This window comes from Chlorocebus sabaeus, chromosome 9, assembly GCF_047675955.1.
Source record: "Chlorocebus sabaeus isolate Y175 chromosome 9, mChlSab1.0.hap1, whole genome shotgun sequence".
Taxonomy (NCBI): Eukaryota; Metazoa; Chordata; class Mammalia; order Primates; family Cercopithecidae; genus Chlorocebus; species Chlorocebus sabaeus.
In genome coordinates, this window is record NC_132912.1 from 129,807,802 (window position 1) to 129,828,208 (window position 20,407).

The window sequence follows — 20,407 nt, forward strand, 5'->3', positions numbered from 1 at the left end:
ACAGTTTCTTGTGGTGGATGTTTAAAATTTTCAGCAATGCTGTGAACATCTCTGGGTATGAAATTTTCTATTTTGAATTACTTCCTTTGGTGGATTATTAGAAATAGAATTACTGAGGAGATGAGTATTTATTTTCAAGACTTTTCAAACCTATCTCCAAATCACTTTTTAAAAAGGTTATAGCAATTTATGTTCCCACCAACAGCATATAAGAGTCCTCATTCCCTGCACCCTTGCTCACATTATCATCATTGAAATACTTCTTTGCTATTTTGGCAAGCAAATAACGATGTATCATTTTCATCTTTGATTGCTAATGAGGTTCACTTTTTTTGTGTTGTTTATTAGGCATTTAGTGTCCTGGTTTTTAAATTTTCTGCAAGTATATCCTGACTTCTGTGGCCCCATTTTGCATTGCTTTGAAGTTATAAGGAATATGTCTTATTTTTACTTATCGACTTATTTTTACTCAGCTGCTGGTGCTGGAGCCTAGTCCCTATGTTCGGGCTCAGGGATTCTGCACCATAGCTTTTGCTCCCAGCCTACCTGCTAGGCTACCCATTGTCTGGAAGATAAAAGCTTCATTTAGGAGTCATCTCCCAAATGTATTTAAAATAAATCAATTAAAGCATAGAATAGTAATTTTCTTCTGAGCACACAGAATTAAAGTTTTATTTTCACAGAGCTCCCTCATTTTTGTTCTTAATAAATGACTGATTTCAAAGGGCTTCCATAAATACTCATTTATCCACCCTTATAAGCCCACAGATATGCTGCAGGGTTCTGTTGTGTTCATGGAAACCATAAGGCTTCATGGTATCTGCAGTGTTTGCCCAGTGAAAATACTGATACCCCAAGGTTGGGACTCCATTCCCAAAGGGCAGGGAGGAAAGAGAGGGGCATTTCAGTGAATTTTAGTATGCAGATCATCCCTTTTCTAATGGAATTCGTGCTACACCTTAGAAAAGAGCTGAAAAAGCAAGACTTACTTTCACTAAGAAAGGAAAGCCTGAACGATGCAAATGACTTCTGGAACACTTCCTTAGGTTTGGTAAAGAGAGCACGCACAGTGCCAGGCAGCACTGCCTCTAACTTGTGGAAATGATCATCTTTCTGGCCCTTCTGGGCTTCCTGTAATGAATCCCCATCGCGGTTAAACAGGGGGCCGTTCGGTTGCCTTCTCTGATATTCTTGTCCAGGGAGACTTCCCAACAGGACATTTACATACTCCCAGGACTTGCTTTATGGAAACTGCTGTGTTCTCTTCAGTTTTTCATTTTCTGTGTTACAACAGTTTTGGCATTTGTTGCCTTGCATGAGTTTTTCAGCATGACATGACGGTCCGCTCCCTGAATTCAGTATGTCCACATCACCTGTTCATGTATCTGGCCTGAGTCTGGCTGCACTGGTATTTCTCATTAATGTTACTCTGTGTTCATACCCTCAGGATTTTGAGACCTCCTCAAGGATTAAGCTTTTCTTTCTACTTTCAGCCTGATTGTTTAAGCTAAGCACATTGATACATTGCTTCTGGTGATAAATAGCTGACCGTGTGATTTCGTTTATTCTAATGTGTAAGTCTCCATTGTGTAACTGGTGTGACCTGCAGAAAATTGATTTCAGCACCTACTAGGTCCACCTAGGCTGATACAGGCCTCTTCCTCAGCAGGAAAGGCTCCTCATCTCATGGGGAAGAGTCTGGGTCACAGCAACTGCATCAGGATCAAATGTGGGCAGAGTACTTCGAAGGCTCTTCTTCCTCCCCCTCTTCCAACTTTTTCTGATGACTACAAGAGTAGGGGAAAGTGAATCTCTAGCTTGTGTTGGCCATCAACAGTGGCTTCAGATTCCTTACAGAAAGAGTTAAAATGTGCGTCTGGATGAGGGGTAAAGAAATAAGGTTAGCCAGTAAGTACCTATCTTGTAGCCCTGGAGTACAGCCTCCATACCCAGGTTTGCCATTCACTCCTTCAGAGAGTGAAACCTCTAAGTCTCAGTTTCACTGCCTGTAAAGTGGGACAGGAAGAGAAAGTTGTGTGTGATTGAAAGAGGTCGTGTTCTGTTAAAGTCACAGTGTTGAAAGGGCCATAGTTCTAACAGCCTTAGCACAGTGCTTGATCGGTGTGTAATATTATTAAGACGATTATCCACAGGACATATCTCATTGTCATAAGGAGTAGACAAGACACAAAGGCAGCCTCTCTTGAGCTGAATGGTATGCCAAATATTTATGTGTTTCAGAAGTTCATGAATAGACCATTTTGCCATTTTACTAATCATTGCCTCAATGGAAAACAAGCATTATTTAGCTGTTTCCCTGAACACCAACTTGGAATCTAAATCTCAGCAATTATCATCATTCGCAAATAATTTATATTTCTGGGCAAATGGAAGATATCATATCATCATTATTGTATTTGTTCAATTTGAGTAATGTATCCTTCGAGGACTCATTTGGAAGCAGATATGTATACTATACGTATAAAATGAATTGGAGAAAATATTGGATTTTAACATTTCACTGTAAAACCTGTATTCCAAGTTAATATAAAAGACATTCAGGCATTCTGATATATTGCTGGTAGAAGGAGAGTTAGTAAAAGAATGCAATTTGAGAGCTCATTTAATAGGGGAAAAATAGGGACATGTCTCAAAGTATGTTTCATGCTATCATTTTGCCAAACTTGTACTGGTTTAATGGGGAAAAAAATATATATCCTATGTTCCTTAAATGTCATTATCTTAGGGGAAAATATTTAAGAGCAAGGAAGGCTTTACAGTGTTCTTAGCTACAAGCCCTAGCAGTGAGCAGTTGCAGTTAATGGCAACAGAGCTGCCTAGCTCACAACCCCCCACCAAAGCAAGCACGCTTCAGGGCACGCAAACAAACGTGTGCACACGCACGTCCACACACATACTGTCTGCCTCCATTTGCAGAAGCTAGAGAGACTTCTCAGCTTTGGCCCTTTACCTTCCCCATTCTTGATTTTCTGTGTTGCTTTCTTTTTTCCTCCTTCTCTTCCTTTCTACCCAGCCCCATCTGGTCTGAGAAGCTCCCAGCTCTCCCACTTGACATTCTGATGAGCCCGCGTTCCTCCTCTCCTTCTCGGGGAGGAGAATTGGGCCATAACTCATTGTGGAGTTGTGGTGATTGCCTCCGCATCGGGCACGGGGGGATACAGGCTGATGTTGAGAAATTAGAGGCCTTTCTTTGTCATGGCCTGAGAGGAAAGGCTGCACACACATTTGCCTGATAATAACGGCAATAAGTTTCCAGGAGAGCACAGAACAGAAGTGCCCGTGATTTCCACCCTGTCTTTAATTTTCTTGTATTTAATGCAAAAATATTTCGAGCTCATTTTTCCGGTCTGGACAACCCTGTATCAGGAAACATTTGAGGTATTAATAGTTAGGGAGAATAAAATACAGCCCTGAGTGTGAGTGCACCAGTGTGTCTCATTCATGTTACTGTGTGCTCATGTCCTCAGCATTGTGAGACCCCCTCAAGGGTTTTGCTTTTCTTTCTACTTTCAACCTGATCTTCTAAGGACCCCCTACCAAAAAACCATTCCTGAGGTTGGAAGAGACCTATGCCTTATGCTGATCAGCCCGGAGAGAGGGGCAGCAGAGCCCAGGGCTCCCTGTCCGTGTCCCATTGCTTCTCCCTGACAGTTTCAAGTCACAGCATCTGGGATGATTCGGGCTTTTCCCATGAGTATTGTTCTGTCTCATCTAATTCTGTCTTTTGATTCATTTACAGGGAAACTTCGTGGCTTGCATGACAGCTATTTTACGACAAATGGAGGATTACCATTATGCCCACTTGATCAAGACTTTTGGGAAAATGAGGACTGATGTGGTAGTAAGTGTCCCTTTCACCCTGTTCGTGTAACCATGTTTTAGGGCCAGCACTTTAGACAAAAGCCTGATATCAATATATTCATCTAAAATAGGATTTTGCATGAGAACTTGTCTCTGATTGATTTCAAATGCCTCCTAGGAAGGTCTGACTGAAGCCTCGTTTCTAACAAGACAAGGGTCCGGACTTGCAGACTTGCTTCTAGGGCTGAACGGAGAATGATTCAGGGGCCGAGCCCAGGGAAGTCTCTTGTCTTTCTTGGTGACAGTCTCCTCTCCTGTGCTTTGGGGTAATTGAAAATTTGGAGATGTTATCCACGGATAGTCTCCCATTTACTCCTATTCATTTATTGGTTGACTTTTTAATAGCAGAAGCCAGAGTGACTTTTCAGCTTTAAGTTGTACTCCGTTATTAATTAGCTGTAATCATGGAAGCTCATCAACATTTCTCCAAATAATTCTCTAGTCATCCTCAGTAAAACTATGATACAACTTAATTAGGAAAAGTATAATAGAGGGGAATTTATTGCTTACGAACTACCTCCCTAGTGACCTGAAATTACATTGCCTTATGGCAAATATCCTCTGCAAAGCTGCAACCAAACTTGTTGGCAGACTTCGTGATTACATGTTGACTTGAACTCTTAGATTCCATTTCTAAGGATCCATAAGGTCCTGTAGAACAGGGTCCCCAATCCCTGGGCCACACAGCAGGAGCTGAGTGGTGGGCAAGCGAGCCTTACTGCCTGAGCTCCGCTTCCTGTCAGATCAGCGGCTGCATTAGATTCTAATAAGAGCACGAACCCTATGGCGACCTGTGCATGTGAGGGATCTAGGTTGCACGCTCCTTATGAGAATCTAATGCCTGATGATCTGAGGTGGAACAGTTTCATCCCGAAACCTGCCGCACCACCCCTTGGTCCATGGAAAAATTGTCTTCCAGGAAACTGATCCCTGGTGCCCAAAAGGTTGGGGACCACTGCAAAAGAATACCCATAGATACCTGCAGAACACGGCAGTGTCCTAGTGTTTCTAGAACAAGGGTTGTTGCACTTGACATGTATCTTATTAAGAAATGGGAAGAAGAGAATGATCTTCACGATTTTTTTCAAAGGATTATTTCTAATACATAATTTTCTTTTTGTTGCCACTATATATATAATGCATAGTTTTATTACAGATCTATAGTGGCAACAATAAGAAAATAATGTATTAGAAATAATCCTTTGAAGATATACTATTTTTATATTTATATATACACATATATACATGTGTATATATATACATATGTACATGTATATACATACACATATATACACATATATACACACATATATACATATACACACACACACACACACACACATACACACAGTCATGTGTTGCTTAACAGTTCTGCCAAATGCATCGTTAGGCGATTTCGTCGTTGCGTGAGCCTCATAGCATGTACCCTTACTTAAACCTAGATTGTGGAGCCTACTACACACCTAGACTAGATGGTCTAGGCTACTGCTCCTAGGTTACACACCTGTACAGCATGTGACTACACTGAATACTATAGGCAGTTGTAATACAATGGCTGTGATGTCACCAGGTGATAAGAATTTTCAGCTCCATTACAATTTTTGGACCACTGACATATACATAGTCTGTCACTGACCAAAATGTTGTTATGCAACGTGTGACTGTACTTTAAGATTTCTAAGGAGAACAAAAATGGGTCTAGACCTTAAAACCCTAGCAGTTTCCTCTCAATAAAAGTAAGGGAACAAGAGTATGTATATGTTTGTATTTCTGTGTCTGTTTTTTCCTGAATATTAATGAGTAGTTGATAGTAGGAGTATACTCAAATATGTAACCTGTATCCAAAGTTTATATCCCATGACTCTTTGGAAATCATGGCATAGCAAAATCAAATTTTACATTTGTAACATTTTATTCCATAATTGAATCTAAACTACACCCCACCCCCTGCTTTGGTGAGTGTAAAGAATAGTTGTAGCTTAATGCTAGAGGAACAGTTTTTTAGATAACGTTCCAGGTTGAATAATAAAGTCTTCAGAAATAGAAGAGTTACCCATCTGGAAAAGTCAGGACTCCAATTAGTACTTTGCCCTTTTTCAGAACAATCACTTCATAAAAATCCACACATGCAAACATTTAATCTGAACTATTAAGTGCTGTGATTGATAAGGAACCTTCAAGGTAAGTGAAAAGTGGTGATGCCAAATGGTATTTAAAAATTACTGTAGCTTGCTGAATTCCAGCTGTGTGCCCTCTGTCTTTGCTGAGATCCCAGGATCAGATGTTTACTATGTGTTGTGGTCCCAGTTTCCCAGGGGATGTTTTTCCATAGACACAGCAGTTCAGAAAATCAATGATTTGCGGACAGTTTGACTTCCATTAAGAAATGACGTTGACCGGGCGTGGTGGCTCACGCCTGCAATCCCAGCACTTTGGGAGGCGGAGGCGGGTGGATCACCTGAGGTCAGGAGTTCGAGAACAACCTGGCCAACATGGCAAAACCCCGTCTCCACTAAAAATATAAAAATTAGCCCAGCATGGTATTGGGGGGCGCCTGTAATCCCAGCTACTGGGGAGGCTGAGGCAGGAGAATCGCTTGAACCCGAGAGGCGGAGGTTACAGTGAGCCGAGATTGGGCCACTGCATTCTTGCTTGGGTGACACAGTGAGACTCCATCTAAAAAAAAAGACGTTTGTGGTTTTTTTGTACCAGAAATTTAGACTGGAAAGATTGTGAACTTTTTTACTGTTGTTAATTGTCAGAACTTTTGTAAAATGTGTTCCTATCTGTTAACTATACCGAGTATATGACTATTTTTCTACTCTGACAACTATTTTTTTTTTGAGACAGAGTTTCACTCTTGTTGCCCAGGCTAGAGTACAATGGCGCAGTCTCGGCTCACTGCAACCTCCTCCTCCTGGGTTCAAGCGATTCTCCTGTCTCAGCCTCCTGAGTAGCTGGGATTACAGGCATGCACCACCATGCCCGGCTAAGTTTTTTGTATTTTTTAGTAGAGACGGGGTTTCTCCATGTTGGTCAGGCTGGTCTCGAACTCCCAACCTCAGGTGATCTACCCACCTCGGCCTCCCAAAGTGCTGGTATTACAGGCGTGAGCTACTATGCCCGGCTTACTCTGACAACTATTAAATAAAAGATTATTTTGTACAAAATTATTTGATGTTATTTAGTATTTCAATATGAAAGTAGCCAAAGCCATTTTCCTGAGACTATTTCCTTTTAACAAGTACTAATTCAGGTTCTCAGATTTAGCCCTTTTTGGTTGCGTGAGTCATTTTCATACAAAATCACACTGATTACCAACACCAATGATAGTGAGCATATAGAGCACAAGTGGAAAGACTGATCCGGAAGAGAAAAACAATAGACATGTTCAGCTCAGAACTCTCAGGACAGAGGCCATCCCAACCCTTTAGGATTCGAACCACGAAGAATCTGTAGAATCTTCTACACTGGAGTTGCTGATCTGCCCAAGGGGCTGCTGGCTGCCACGTGTCCACATCTCAGTAACAGAAGCAGAGAATGTGCCCCGATTCTCTGTAGTCAACTAGAAGGGAAGGAGGAGGGCTTTGGGACTTCTAGCGGAAAGTGTTGTCTTGCCACTTCTCACAAATTCTCACTGTGTGGCTTTGGAAAACACACACTAAATTTTCCTATGCTCTCGCACTTCTGTGACCAGAAGTGTGTGGGTGTCTCCCACCGCAACCCATTCTCTGACACCAGCTGGATGTCCTACAATTCAATTCAATTCTGACACCATCTACCTGCAGTTAGCATCAGATTCTGCAAGGAAAAGGACTTATCTGACCTTACTCAGATTTCACCAGTGTTTTCCTTATTCTCTTTGCCCTGTGGATCACAAAAAAATTTTACAAATACAGAAAAGCTGAAAGGATAATACAATGGAGCCAGGCTCAGTGGCTCATGCCTGTAATCCCAGCACTTTGGGAGGCCATAGTGGGAGGATCTATTGAGCCCAGAAATTCAAGACCAGTCTGGGCCACATAGTGAGACCCCCGTTTCTACAAAAAATAAAAAAAAATTAGCCGGGCATGATAGCTCATGCTTGTAGTCTCAGCTTCTTGGGAGGCTGAGGCAGGAGGATCGCTTGAACCTAGGAGTTTGAGGCTGTGGTGAGCTAAGATTATGCCATTGCACTCCAGCCTGGGTGATAGCATGAGACCCTGTCTCAAAAAAAAGGAAAAAAAAAAATGGAAATCTTGCTACCTGCCGCCTGAATTCATCAGTTGAAAGCACGTTGGTGTATTTGCTTCCGTCATGTGTCTCCAAGTATCTCCATCTATACAGCCAACCCCTTTCAGTCAGTGAGAGACGGGGATGCACCTGCCCTCAGCTGTTCAGCAAACATCTCTGGGGAGGAAAGACATTCTCTGTTGGTCTTATTGCTCCATCAGAATGCACCAACCACCCCTCGTGCCATTTATATTCAGATTTCCTTCATTCTTTCCAAACTTTTATGTCCTTTTCAGCCATCACATTTGGTGGTTGTGTCTCTTTAATCTTTCTTTTTCTAAGATAAATCCATCACCATCACATTGTTTTGTTTTCTTTTCATAGCATTGCTTTTCAGTTTTTCTGAAGAGATCAATCTATAGCTTTTGTAGACTATCTCCCATTCTGGACTTTTTTAATGCTGCCTTGTAATATGCCTTTCAACTGGTTTCTTTATCCCCCTGTGTGTTCTGCAAACCAGAAGCTTGTTCTGAGATTCAAGCTCAACTCTTTGGCAAGAGTGTTTCAGTACTGGTGTTGAAAGCTTTCTGCTGTGTTACTTCAGGAGGCTGGGCATGTCATGCTCATCCACTACTGGTGATGCTGAATTTGACCGCTGGGTTAAAAGCTGGTACCTTTCAGATCCCTCCATTGTGAAAATATGTACCTCTTCCTACCTTTGCAATTATCAGATAATCTTTGGGTGAAACTTTGAATCCACAAAAATGTGGACATGTCCTATTTCCCTAACAATCCTTCATTGGATGGGTTGAAAATCTATGGCTGGTCGTTGTCTATAATGGTTACTCCTTTGGCTGAGCAGAATGGAAATTTCCTAAGTCTAAGAGTCAAGATGCTTTGTCTTTAGTCCAAGAGCATTGGGAAGCCATTGGAGAAATGGGTTCCATGTGATGTCTGGAAAGCATTGATGCCTTGATCAGATTTATCATTTGAAAAGTGAAGCATGGGGACAACAAAGGACAAGGATGGACCTAAGTCCAGGTGCGAGAGGATGGCTGTTTTATTCAAGTGGGGACAGGGGTGGAAAGGTGCAGACAGAGTTATGACACGATCTTGCCTCTGAAATAGATGGATGGCTATTGTTAGAGCAACCTGCTTGTTGTATAAGACATCCTGTGAATAGTCAAACTAAAACATGCAGCTGGGCACAGCAGCTTACACTTGTAATCCCAACACTTTGGGCGGCCGAGGCAGGAGGATTTCTTGAGCCCAGGAGTTCAAGACCATCCTGGGCAATATAGCAGGATACCATCTCTACTAAAAATTAAAAAACTAGCCAGGCATGGTGGTGCACACCTGTGGTCCCAGGATACTCAGGATACTGAAACAGGAGGATCACTTGTGTCCCAGTGTTGAAGCTGCAGTGAACTAAGATCGTGCCACTGTACTCCAGCCTGGGTGAGGGAGTGAAATAAATAAGCAAAATAAATAGAAACTAAAACTAAAAAATGCAACAGCAATAAATCCACGTTGAATGATGAAGTTTTCACAAAATACCCCTTGTTGACTTGGAGACCCTAGTGGAACAGTCTGGTAAGCCTCGTCAGCTGCTCGAGGCAAACACAGTTGTTAGGGGCCACCGCCATGGCTAGTGAATTATGCAGAAAACAAGGAAGCCTTGCAGAGCCTCATCTCCCACTAGATGCAGCATTTTGTTTGATCAGCAAAGTACCACAATTTAACAGCTGAGCCATACTAATGAAGTATGGGACTGTGTCTCTTAGAAAAGAAAGAGAATTGGGAAAATATGCTTCTCTTCCAGAATAATAAAAACGAGAGCCTGTATCTCAATTATTAGGATTTGAGAAGTAATCATCAAGAAAGCCAGCAATTTCATGCAAATAGAGATGTGACTGAATTGCAGTACTCAGCCTACAAAATATGCAGCCTGGTCGTTAAAATGGGAAACTCTTGACAAAGTGAGGAAACTCAGTAGTGAAATATGAATTTCAATAATTAAACTGGAAAAGAAGCCATTTTTTGTGTCAGAAGGGAGGACTAGGATGCTCCCACTCCTGAGATCAGGAGGACACAGCGCCCACGTGCAGAGTTTGGAGGACATCTGGACTGACTTTTCCAACTTGATTTTGTCCAGGTCACTACTGTCGCCTAGACTGGAGGCATCTGCTCAAATAGAGTGATCAGGATCACTCATTTTATTTACGGTGGGGGCACAGCAAACTCCTCACATCGCGGACTTCACCCGCCAGAACCCGACTTGGCCATTAGAGTTGGAGAGAAAGTATCTTAACTTTGAACATTAGCTTGTTATTGTCATCAAATTTAACTTGTGCCTCTTTGCAGGAGCTGCTTGTTTAGACCTTTGTACTGGGAATTGCTTTCTTGGCTGCTTAAATTCTGTTCACCACCTTGGCCTTCACAGCCATTGCACCTAATTATGATTCAGGAGATTAAATAAATGAGAAATATCCACTCCTTTGACGATCCCTGACCACGGCCTCGCGTTTCTAAGACAGTTCTTGGTTGCCTTTTCCTTTCCCACCTTGGGTGTTGTGTGAGTTTGGGGCTACCAGGGATGTGTGCTTCTTGGGATAGCTACTTGTTTTGTTCAGGTTAGCTCAGAGCACCTGTCAAGCTCTCGAAAGTAGGAAATCTTCTAATTCTGATACACACATCGTGGACAGCCCCTAGGAACTGGCTGCCCCTTCCTGATGCCGGGCACGTCTTATTGGCGTGGAAGCAGGGTAGAGCAGCTGCGTGTGTCCCGAACCCTGATTCTTTTCAGTTGCCCTGCGAAGTACAGAGCATCATCTAAGACACCAGAAGCGTAACTCGGTAGCTTTTGGGGATGTAGCTGCCATCTAGGAGAGTTTGACAACACGGCCATCCGCTCACATGGTTTACTGCGTGCCGAATCTGTGCCGATGGTCAGGAGTTCCTATTGGAGCCTTTCATTTTGAAATTCCATGAGAGAAAGAAACAGACAGGAGTATCCTGTATGCAACCTGAAATCATGTCCTGTTCATCATGAAAAATGGATTTAGAGCAAACATAAGAAAAAGCTGTAACCTGCAAGCCTTGTTTGTAAAAATCATGTTTTCCTAGGAGCAGAAAGGATTTGAATGCCTGTTCCTAACCTTTGGGGATTTACTCTTTATGAAAGAGACATGCTCAGGGACTATTTCAGAATATATTCTTGAAGAAGCCAGCTCAGACAGGAGGTACTCGGGCAAACAGAAAGACAGGTCTAATTCACAGCTCCTATGAAACCTATCTTTATTACTGTTCAGGATGTTTTCATTCGACCCTTAAAAATGGGGTCTTTTATAATCTAATTATCGATGGGGGGTGTATTGTTTTTACCTTTTTCTTGGTGGGCCATTTCAGTGTTTTGGTTTTTTTTATTTCAGGATTTCCTAATGGAAACATTCATCATGTTTAAGAACCTCATTGGAAAGAACGTTTACCCCTTCGACTGGGTGATCATGAACATGGTGCAAAATAAGTAAGTGTGGGGAGAAGGGCTCTCACCTTTTCTATGGCTCCCAAGTCATGTCTGCTGGGAACAGTGATGTTGCCTGGAGACCAAGCTGGCTTCAATAAAATGTTCTGCAAACGCTGTTCCTAACTCTGTGAGGCAAACGGTTCTAGGGAGACATGGACTCTGAGTTTGTGGTGACTTCCTTATGACAACACAGGGCTCTCGCTGTAAGAACTTGAGCTCCATCCCCTGGAGAAAAACAGCCTGGACCTGGATCTCCCATAGCTGTCGCCATGGGCACACGGGTTCTGCTCGGCGTTGCTTTGCGCTCTCATGTTACCCACATGTTTTTATCAGCCCTAGCCACTGTCAGCTCCATGCCAGAGGCTTTTGCAGAATGTTGACATTTCACATATTTCAGTTTTTTTAATCATGAGCATTTTCTTCTTACTCATTAAGTATTGAACTTGTGCCTTGTTTATCATCTCCAGTGAGGGCTGTTGGTTAATTTTCTAGTACACCGGCTTTTATCATTTCTGTGAGCACTAACAATGACTGTAGAATTCTCAGTCACATGGGATTTTTCAAAAGAACTTTCTGTTCATCTCTGTTTTTCTTTCTCATTGCAGTTTTTATGGAGATAATTGTGGGTTCGTGTGCAGTTGTAGGAAGTCATAGAGATCTTGTGTATAAGGAGTCGATGATGCAATTCACTGATCGTACTCGGATTTCCTCAGTTTAATTTGTATTCATTAGTGTTTGTATTGAGTTGTGTGCAGTTTCACCACTTGTATATACTGTGGACTCCACCACAGTGAAGCCACTGAGCATTGCCATCGCCACAAAGGTTCTGCTTGTTGCCCAATTATAGCCACATATACCTCTCCCCTCCCCACCCCACCATCCCTAAGCTCTCTCAAGCACTCATTCGTTCTTCATTTGTATAATTGCTTCATTTCAAAAATGTTACATAAGTGTAATCATACTGTATATATGCTTTTAGCACTGGCTGTTTTCACTTTGCTTAATTCACTGGAGATCCATTTAGGTTGCTGCCTGTATCAATAGCTTATTCCTTTTTATTGCTGGGTAGTGTTCTGTGGTACGACTGGACCAAGTCTGATGAACCGTTTTCCTGTTGGAGGACGTCTGGGCTATCCCTAGCTTGTGGCTCTTATGAATAAAGCTGCCAGCAGCCTTCGTGCGTCTGTTTTTGGGTTCATTTCTGTGGCATATATGCCTTTGTGGACAAATGCTGGGTTGTCGGGTAATTGCACACTTCATGACATAGGAAACTGCCAATCTGTGGCTCTACCGTTTTACATTCCCACCAGCCATGTGAGTGATTTGGTTTGTCTGCATCCAGCCTTTGCTGTTGACACTGTTTTTTATTTTAGCCATGCTGATAGGTGTGTAGTGTATCTCCTAGGGAGATAAATAAAAAACTGAATTTTCTGTGATGGCTTTGCCTCTTTTTAATGCCTGTTGTCCTTCCCTTCGACAAATCCAAAGCAGCACGACCTTTCCTTTGGCCTCCTCTGGGTTTTGCTGCTTTCTGGGGCAGCAGAGACAGATTGGCCTTGTGTACCATGGCTGCAAGAGTCCTGCAAAGCTTCCTGAGGGGTAAGCGTGAGGGAGGGAGTGATGTTCACCCCACGTCAGATGTTACTGAGGTTGAAGTCTCCTTCCACACATCAAAGACGGCATTTGAGAGATGGTGAGGACGCCCCAGAGACCCTGGCATTGCTGTATCCTTAGCCCTGGCCCAGGGAGCAGAGTGGGGTTCCTGGTCTCTGCTCCTCCTCACCCTTCCACCTGCTGGGTGACTTTAAATTATCCCTGTGGCCATCTCTCAGCTTCCAAGTCGTCCTCTAGAAAATGATGGACTTAAAATGAAGCACTGGTCTTTTCCCTTTTTCTCTGTCAGGATGAACTTTTGTGATGGACAGTCTAGATTTCCTCTGAAGAGCTCTATAGCGTTGTGTTTTTAATGGCTGTATTTTGCACATGGAGAAAACAAGCAAACACACCTGCAACAAGGATCAAAACCCCCGCCGCCCTGGAGCCATAGATCTCATGACATCGTTGGCCAGGAGCAGAGGTGTGGCTGAGCAGGCCCCTGAGCACAGGGTGTGGAGGCAGCTCGGCCTGGTGGATGCCGTGCTCTGCCTCCTGACTCCTCCACGTGTAGACCTGACTTTCAGGTCTCCCAGCAGAGCAGCCCATCCTGGCTGTCAGGCTGTGGACTCTGTGGTCCCGGGTGAGCACTGCACAGACAAAGGTCAGGCAGGACAGGCTCCCTGAGGTTGCGTTCATGTCGTTTCTACTCCGAGGGTCTCCTGTTTAGGAGGGCATAGTCAAAATCTACTTACTTTATGATTTTTTTCTTTCTTTCTTTCTTTTTTTATAATTGAGAGCCTGTTTCAGTTGGAACATTGTGGCCGCATCATTCTCTCTTCCTACCTCACTGTTTTCCTCCTGCCACCAACCCTGCGCTACATAAGGGTTGCTGCAGCACTGGCCGCAGTACAGAGCCACACAGTCACCAAGTAAGTGGTCTGGGGCTCAACCCTGGGAGTGCTATGGTTCTGGTTCCCTTCTCCAGAGACCTTGTCCATCTTCTCCTGGGATATTCTATTGTTTGTGCGGTGAGCAGGTGGCTTGATCCACATTCCCTGGAATCATGAATTCGCTGCAAACCAGTGGCAACCTTCCCCGGCCAGCGCCCCTCCTCACTAGAGCCCCTCCACAGGGCACGGTGCCTGACACAGGTACACGCACTGCAGCAGCAGGTTGGTGCGGTGGCGTTTTGGACCAAAGCCTTTCCGTCTTAGAAACAGGGAAGAGAGTCTTTTGTTTTGAGGACAGGGAAACCCTGTGGGAGAAGCCACAGTGCTCAGTGTCCTCTCAGCGGTTGATTGGATGAGACTTCTGAGGATAAAGTCTACCTTGGTGATAATAAAGTCCACCTTGTTCTCTTGCTCATCGTGTACACAGACGGCAGCTGCAAAGACGTCTTGACAAGGGAAGCAGCCTGAATGTAAAATTCCTACAGTTTATTTTCTGTTTTACATAAAATGTTATGCTGAACCGTCTCATCAAGGATTCTAGTTCTCTGAGGCCAGGTCGTTGGGTAGACAGTGTTTCCTCCATGGGAGCTTCCTGCAGAGAAGTGGTGTGTGCCTGTGGATGTTCCCGTGCTCATCTGTGTGCATGCCTGCATGTGTGTGCATGTGGGTGTGTGTGTGTACCCGTGCTCATCTGTGTGTGTACCTGCATGTGTGTGCATGTGGGTCTGGGTATATGTGCCCATGCTCATCTGTGTGTGTGCATGTGGGTGTGTGTGTGTACCCGTGCTCATCTGTGTGTGTGCATGTGGGTGTGTGTGTGTTCCCGTGCTCATCTGTGTGTGTACATGTGGATGTGGGTGTGTGCCTGCATGTATGTGCATGTGGGTGTGTGTGTGCATCTGTGCTCATGTGTGTGTGTACATGTAGGTGTGTGTGTACCTGCATGTGTGTGCATGTGGGTGTGTGCACCCGTGCTCATCTGTGTGTGTGCATGTGGGTGTGGGTGTGTACCTGCATGTGTGTGCATGTGGGTGTGTGTGCACCTGTGCTCATCTGTGTGTGTGCATGTGGGTGTGTGTGTACCCGTGCTCATCTGTGCGTGTACATGTGGGTGTGGGTGTGTACCCGTGCTCATGTGTGTGTGTGTACATGTGGGTGTGTGTGTGTACCCGTTCTCATCTGTGTGTGTACCTGCATGTGTGTGCATGTGGGTCTGGGTGTGTACCTGCATGTGTGTACATGTGGGTGTGTACCCGTGCTCATCTGTGTGTGTACATGTGGGTATGGGTGTGTACCCGTGCTCATCTGTGTGTGTACCTGCATGTGTGTACATGTGGGTGTGGGTGTGTACCCGTGCTCATCTGTGTGTGTACCTGCATGTGTGTGTACATGTGGGTCTGGGTATGTGTACCCATGTGCTGAGGTGTTGGTTTCAAGGAAAGGCACTTTTATTTGCAGAGATTCTGACTCAGAAGCTCAAACAAACCCATATGCCTATCCCAGTTGACACACTGAGCAGAAACAAGTTCCCAAGGTCACACAGCACAAGAGTCAGCCACGGAAGAGGCATTTTAGGCCCCGATTGGAGTTGGTCACCGGTAACTGTAACTTTTATTCCCACATCCTTCTGCCCCCAAATGCTGTCCTTTGTGTTGAATAAACAAGATGAATGTTTAGAAGCGGGATCAGGTGGGTGTTTGAAGAAGGTTATTGCCTCCCTGTGGTCAGATACTTGACACTGTCTGGAGACGGCTGGTTGGAAGACCCTTAAGTATTCTTTGACACCTTTGCTTCAATACCAGCTTCAAAATTCAATACCAGCTTCAAAATGAAGGGTTTGCGTCCCTTTCCCTGTGCGCACCCATTCTCTGTGAGGCAGTGCGCGCCCGCACTCTGGAGCAGAGAGTGAGCTAACACTGGGCATGCCTTCCAGCACCAGTCCCTGCTGTGGGGCTATCACATGCTGAATGCCCTCAGCAGCCCTCAGGACAGCTGCTGTGTTTATGTCCGCTTTACACGTGGGAAAATCGAGGCATGCAGGTCGGGTCACTTGCCAGAAGACACAGAGCTGGGCGGTGTTAGTGCCAAAATTCAAATCCAGAGCATCCACCCCAGAGCCGCGCCTGAGCCACCCAGCTACGCTGCCTGTTGGTCTTAAGTAGGTCTCCTGTTTCCCAAGAGAGTGTTAGGAGTTTTTGTTTTGTTTTTATTCAAGTGTCCATAAAACATAACAACTTTTCCACAAGGTTTACTGCTTACATGAGTGAATTTTGAGCATGGAATTCATTACATTGCTACTTACTTTCTTCACCTTTAGAAGGGTATGCACTATTTATTAATGTGCTTCATACAAGCAAATCTTGCTGTGCAGTCTAGAAAAATCACATCTCTCTAGTATTGTCATAAAGTAATCCCCTTATGGAAATTACAGATACCATATTCTATGTCTTTATCTACCTGCCAGATATGTGTATCTATATTGCATCTTACTAGATTAACATTTTATATGTTGCCAGACTTCCCTGCTTCCTCCACCCCTTAACAAGTACCAGAGACTTCCTTGCCTCGGCTGGATGAGCAGTGGTTCCAGAAGCTTCTGGAGTCTGTTTCAGTTTTAATGGCACAGTTGGACATGTAGTTTTACCACCTATGGCTTAGAAATGGACACAATCAGCCTCCGTGGTCTCTTATATTCGTATGCTTGTTTATCTTTGTCTCTGTGAACATACCTTTCCTCGATACGTGGGGCTTGTAAAATGTAATTAAAGACAATATCTATTAGTTTTGGTGATACGACTTGTAAATCAAGAATCAAAATTATAGGATTTAATGAATATCCCAAAGGACGGTGTTCACTCGGTTGTTATGTTCAAGATGAGAACTGATTGGCGATGGCCTGACATTATAGCTCTGCTCTAGGATATGAGAGTGCCAGATGGCAAGATGACATTTAAGATGAGCACAGCACAGAGAGAGTAGAAGTGTGCTTGTGTGCTAGCACCCAGAAGTGCTTTATAATCTTCCCAGAGGGGAACAGCTGCTAAGTTTGCACTGAAGCTCTCAGGTTCTGTTGGAAGCACAGACCTTTCCCTGTTGGCACCTACATACTGGTATCCATCCTGGAACTCTTATTAGCTGACTTTCTCAGATTCATGCTTTGTGTGTGCAGCATAGTCTAAGGGCCAGCAGTCATTCCATGGCTATCCTAGAGTTGTCCTTGGTTGTTAATGAGAATGTGACCACTTGCTTGAATTTGTGTGTCTCTTTTAGCCTTAGGGTTTGCCTTAGTGCTCCAGTCGGGTGCTTGAGTTTATGTACTAATAACCCCTCGTAGAATTTTAAGTGATAGGAATGCCCTGGTAGGAAGTGAGTCGGCCAGGTAAACTGAATCCCTCTGTCACCTCAAAGAAACCGTTTCTTATTAACTGAGAGAGAGGCCAGTACTGAATGTATTCCCCTGTTTCTGGAATTAGACTTTCTTGTTCATAGTGACTACACAGCGTGTAACAAAACCTTATCCACAGTTGTCAGCTACTCAGACTTGTACCAGAATTTTAAAAAATTCAATTACTCCAGCTCACAACTTCCCTAGTCCTCCCTGCCTACCATACCCTCTGCTCTCAGGATAATAAAGACATGAAACCAGCATTTGCATTTCCTCAGAGCTAGTGTGGTTTGCAACTGGGATTATCAGTTGCTTCCAGGCATTCCTCTCTGTTGGCATAGGTTTTGTGTTTGAGACTTCCTGTTCGTTTTCAGGCTAGGCTGGGACCTACCGGAAATAACGATTAGTGTTTTGAAGCCCACACACTTTCACAGAGGACGTGGTATGTCTTGCAAGTAAAGGTTCATAGAACATGATTATAAAATAGAACATGTAAAATTGTAGAGAAAACGACGCTTTCTAGAAGTCATAATACTCAAAGCTGACTGCAAGATAAAATGTAAAGGCAAATAAGACGGTTGCCGGGTTCTCACTGGATGGTGAAAATGATCCTTGCCATTTACCAGGGGAAGCTGGTGGTTCACAATGTAGTTGTTTGTTTTTTGGGTTTTTTTTTGTTTGTTTTTCTGAAACAGGGTCTCGCTCTGTTGTCCAGGCTGGAGTGCAGTGGCAGGATCATGGCTCACTACAGTCTTTACCTACTGGATTCAAGCAATCCTCCCAGCTGAGCTTCCCAGGTAGCTGGGACTACAGGCACATGCCACCGTGCCCAGCTAATTTTTTGTGGGCTTAGTTTTTTGGAGAGATGTTGTTTTGCCATATTGCCCAGGCTGGTCTCGAACTCCTGGGCTCAAGTGATCCACCTGCCTTGTCCTCCCAAAGTGCTGGGATTACAGGCATGAGCCACCACACCCGGCCATGATGTAGATCTTTATATAGGAGACACTGATCAAGAGAAGATCATAGGGAAGGAATCAGTTGAGAATTCAAAATTCTGCCCATAGAAAACAGAAGAGATTATTCTTTCAGTTAGGAAATGCATAAGATGTTACCAGTCAACATGTTGGTTATATCAATGGCTGGTTATGACTGGACTTGTCTGAAAGACTAGCTCATCAAATTAAAGGGATTTAGCTGGCCTGCTCCATTATAGTCTTGTGTAGTCATTGACCATTTCAACATTGGAGATTGTCAGTCAAAAACTATTATTTGGTTTTGTTCTATCTTCATTCAATTAATCTTATACTTGTCCTTTCACACTTTGAAATTTCATCCCTATTTGGAGTTTGTGAGATCATGTTGCTATTTATTTCCAGTGTCTATGTGTTACACATTTAAAAAAAAAAAAAAAAAAAAAAAAACCATGGCCATATGGAGACCGTCCCAAACAGATCAGGATGATGCTTGCAGTCTGCAAAGGGTGGAGGATTTTGATCTCTTGACTGCATTTTGACGACCACCTTGGCTCATTTCTCTGTGGCCTCCCCTCCTCTCCCCATGATTCGTCCTTCTTTCAGCCAGGAAGTGTTTTCCTCAATCCACTGACGTGGCGTATTGCATTTTCACCAGCCTGACATCGTAAGGCCCCACTTGCCTTAGGATGGGAGAGAGGGAAGAGTTAGCACCCATGTGCAGGGGACCTGTCCCCAGGACCATGGCACCAGTGGCAGCCTATGGATGGCTGAGTCAGGAGGATTGTGTGTTTTCTTCCCTGTTCTACCTCCGTCCAGAGAAGCACCTCTGCATCCCAATTAAGGGTGCATAGTTGAATATTCTTTGTGCGGGTTGAAATCACGGTTATACAGCATTTGGGACTTGAGAAACTCTTGGATTATTACTTCTTTTTTTTTTTTTTGAGACGGAGTCTCGCTCTGTCGCCCAGACTGGAGTGCAGTCGCCAGATCTCAGCTCACTGCAACCTCCGCCTCCCGGGTTTATGCTATTCTCCTGCCTCAGCCTCCTGAGTAGCTGGGACTACAGGCGCCCGCCACCTCGCCCGGCTAGTTTTTTGTATTTTTTAGTAGAGACGAGGTGATTATTACTTCTTAACATCTTTTTCCCTTTCTTTGAAGCCTGGATTTTAGTTGATGTTGTGACTTCTCATTTAATTTATTTTTAAAATTTATTGGTTTACTATTGAGGTTTTGCACATCCAATGGCTTGATGAGTTTAGGCACACTTTAGAATTATTTTTTTCCTATGAAACAGTATACAGCAGTTGTTGACAGAAACACTGTCAAAACACAACTAGCTAAGTACCAAAACACACACACACACACACACACACACACACAGACCATACTGACTATACATTTTGCTTTGTGCCGAGAGATGTTTCAAGCATAAAATAGAGAGGGCATTTGGCTTTGGTCCTCATAACATGAAGTGCCTCCTCTGGCATTAAGTGCCAGTGGGATGTGGCATTGACACCAGCCAGGTGCTCACAGTGAGATGTGCATGGTCTCTGAGAATTTGGGGTGAAAAAAATAGCAATTCAAAGTCAGTATAGTGAAAACATTCTGGAATGAAAATTTCCCTAGAGTTCTCCATACCTGCATTTTACTACAGCTCATACGCTTAACAATACTGCTCTTTGAGCCGCCTTCCTCTCCAAGCAAACTGGCCCAACCTGAGACATTTCACAGCCCAGAGCCCCCAGTTTGCAGGCCCCAGGGCCCCAGGTCTGCTTCCTAGGTTGGTTAACTTGGGCCATACCTGAGTGCATTTCTGGCAAGTCACCCGGAGAAACACATGAGACTTTTTTGGGCGCTGTGTTGGCCATTGTGACGCATCAGG

At 43.9% G+C, this 20,407-nt stretch overlaps 1 protein-coding gene across 3 annotated transcripts in view; it reads left to right on the top strand.

The window, feature by feature from the left end:
* The window catches only part of DOCK1 (dedicator of cytokinesis 1), a 545,325-nt gene that overhangs the window by 338,007 nt on the left and 186,911 nt on the right, over positions 1–20,407 (top strand). For all 3 annotated transcript variants that reach the window (XM_038009711.2, XM_007964409.3, XM_007964410.3), the window contains exons 28-29: positions 3,761–3,862; positions 11,526–11,620. In XM_038009711.2, the coding sequence (XP_037865639.1) occupies positions 3,761–3,862; positions 11,526–11,620 (197 nt within the window). The remainder of the gene's footprint in view (positions 1–3,760; positions 3,863–11,525; positions 11,621–20,407) is intronic.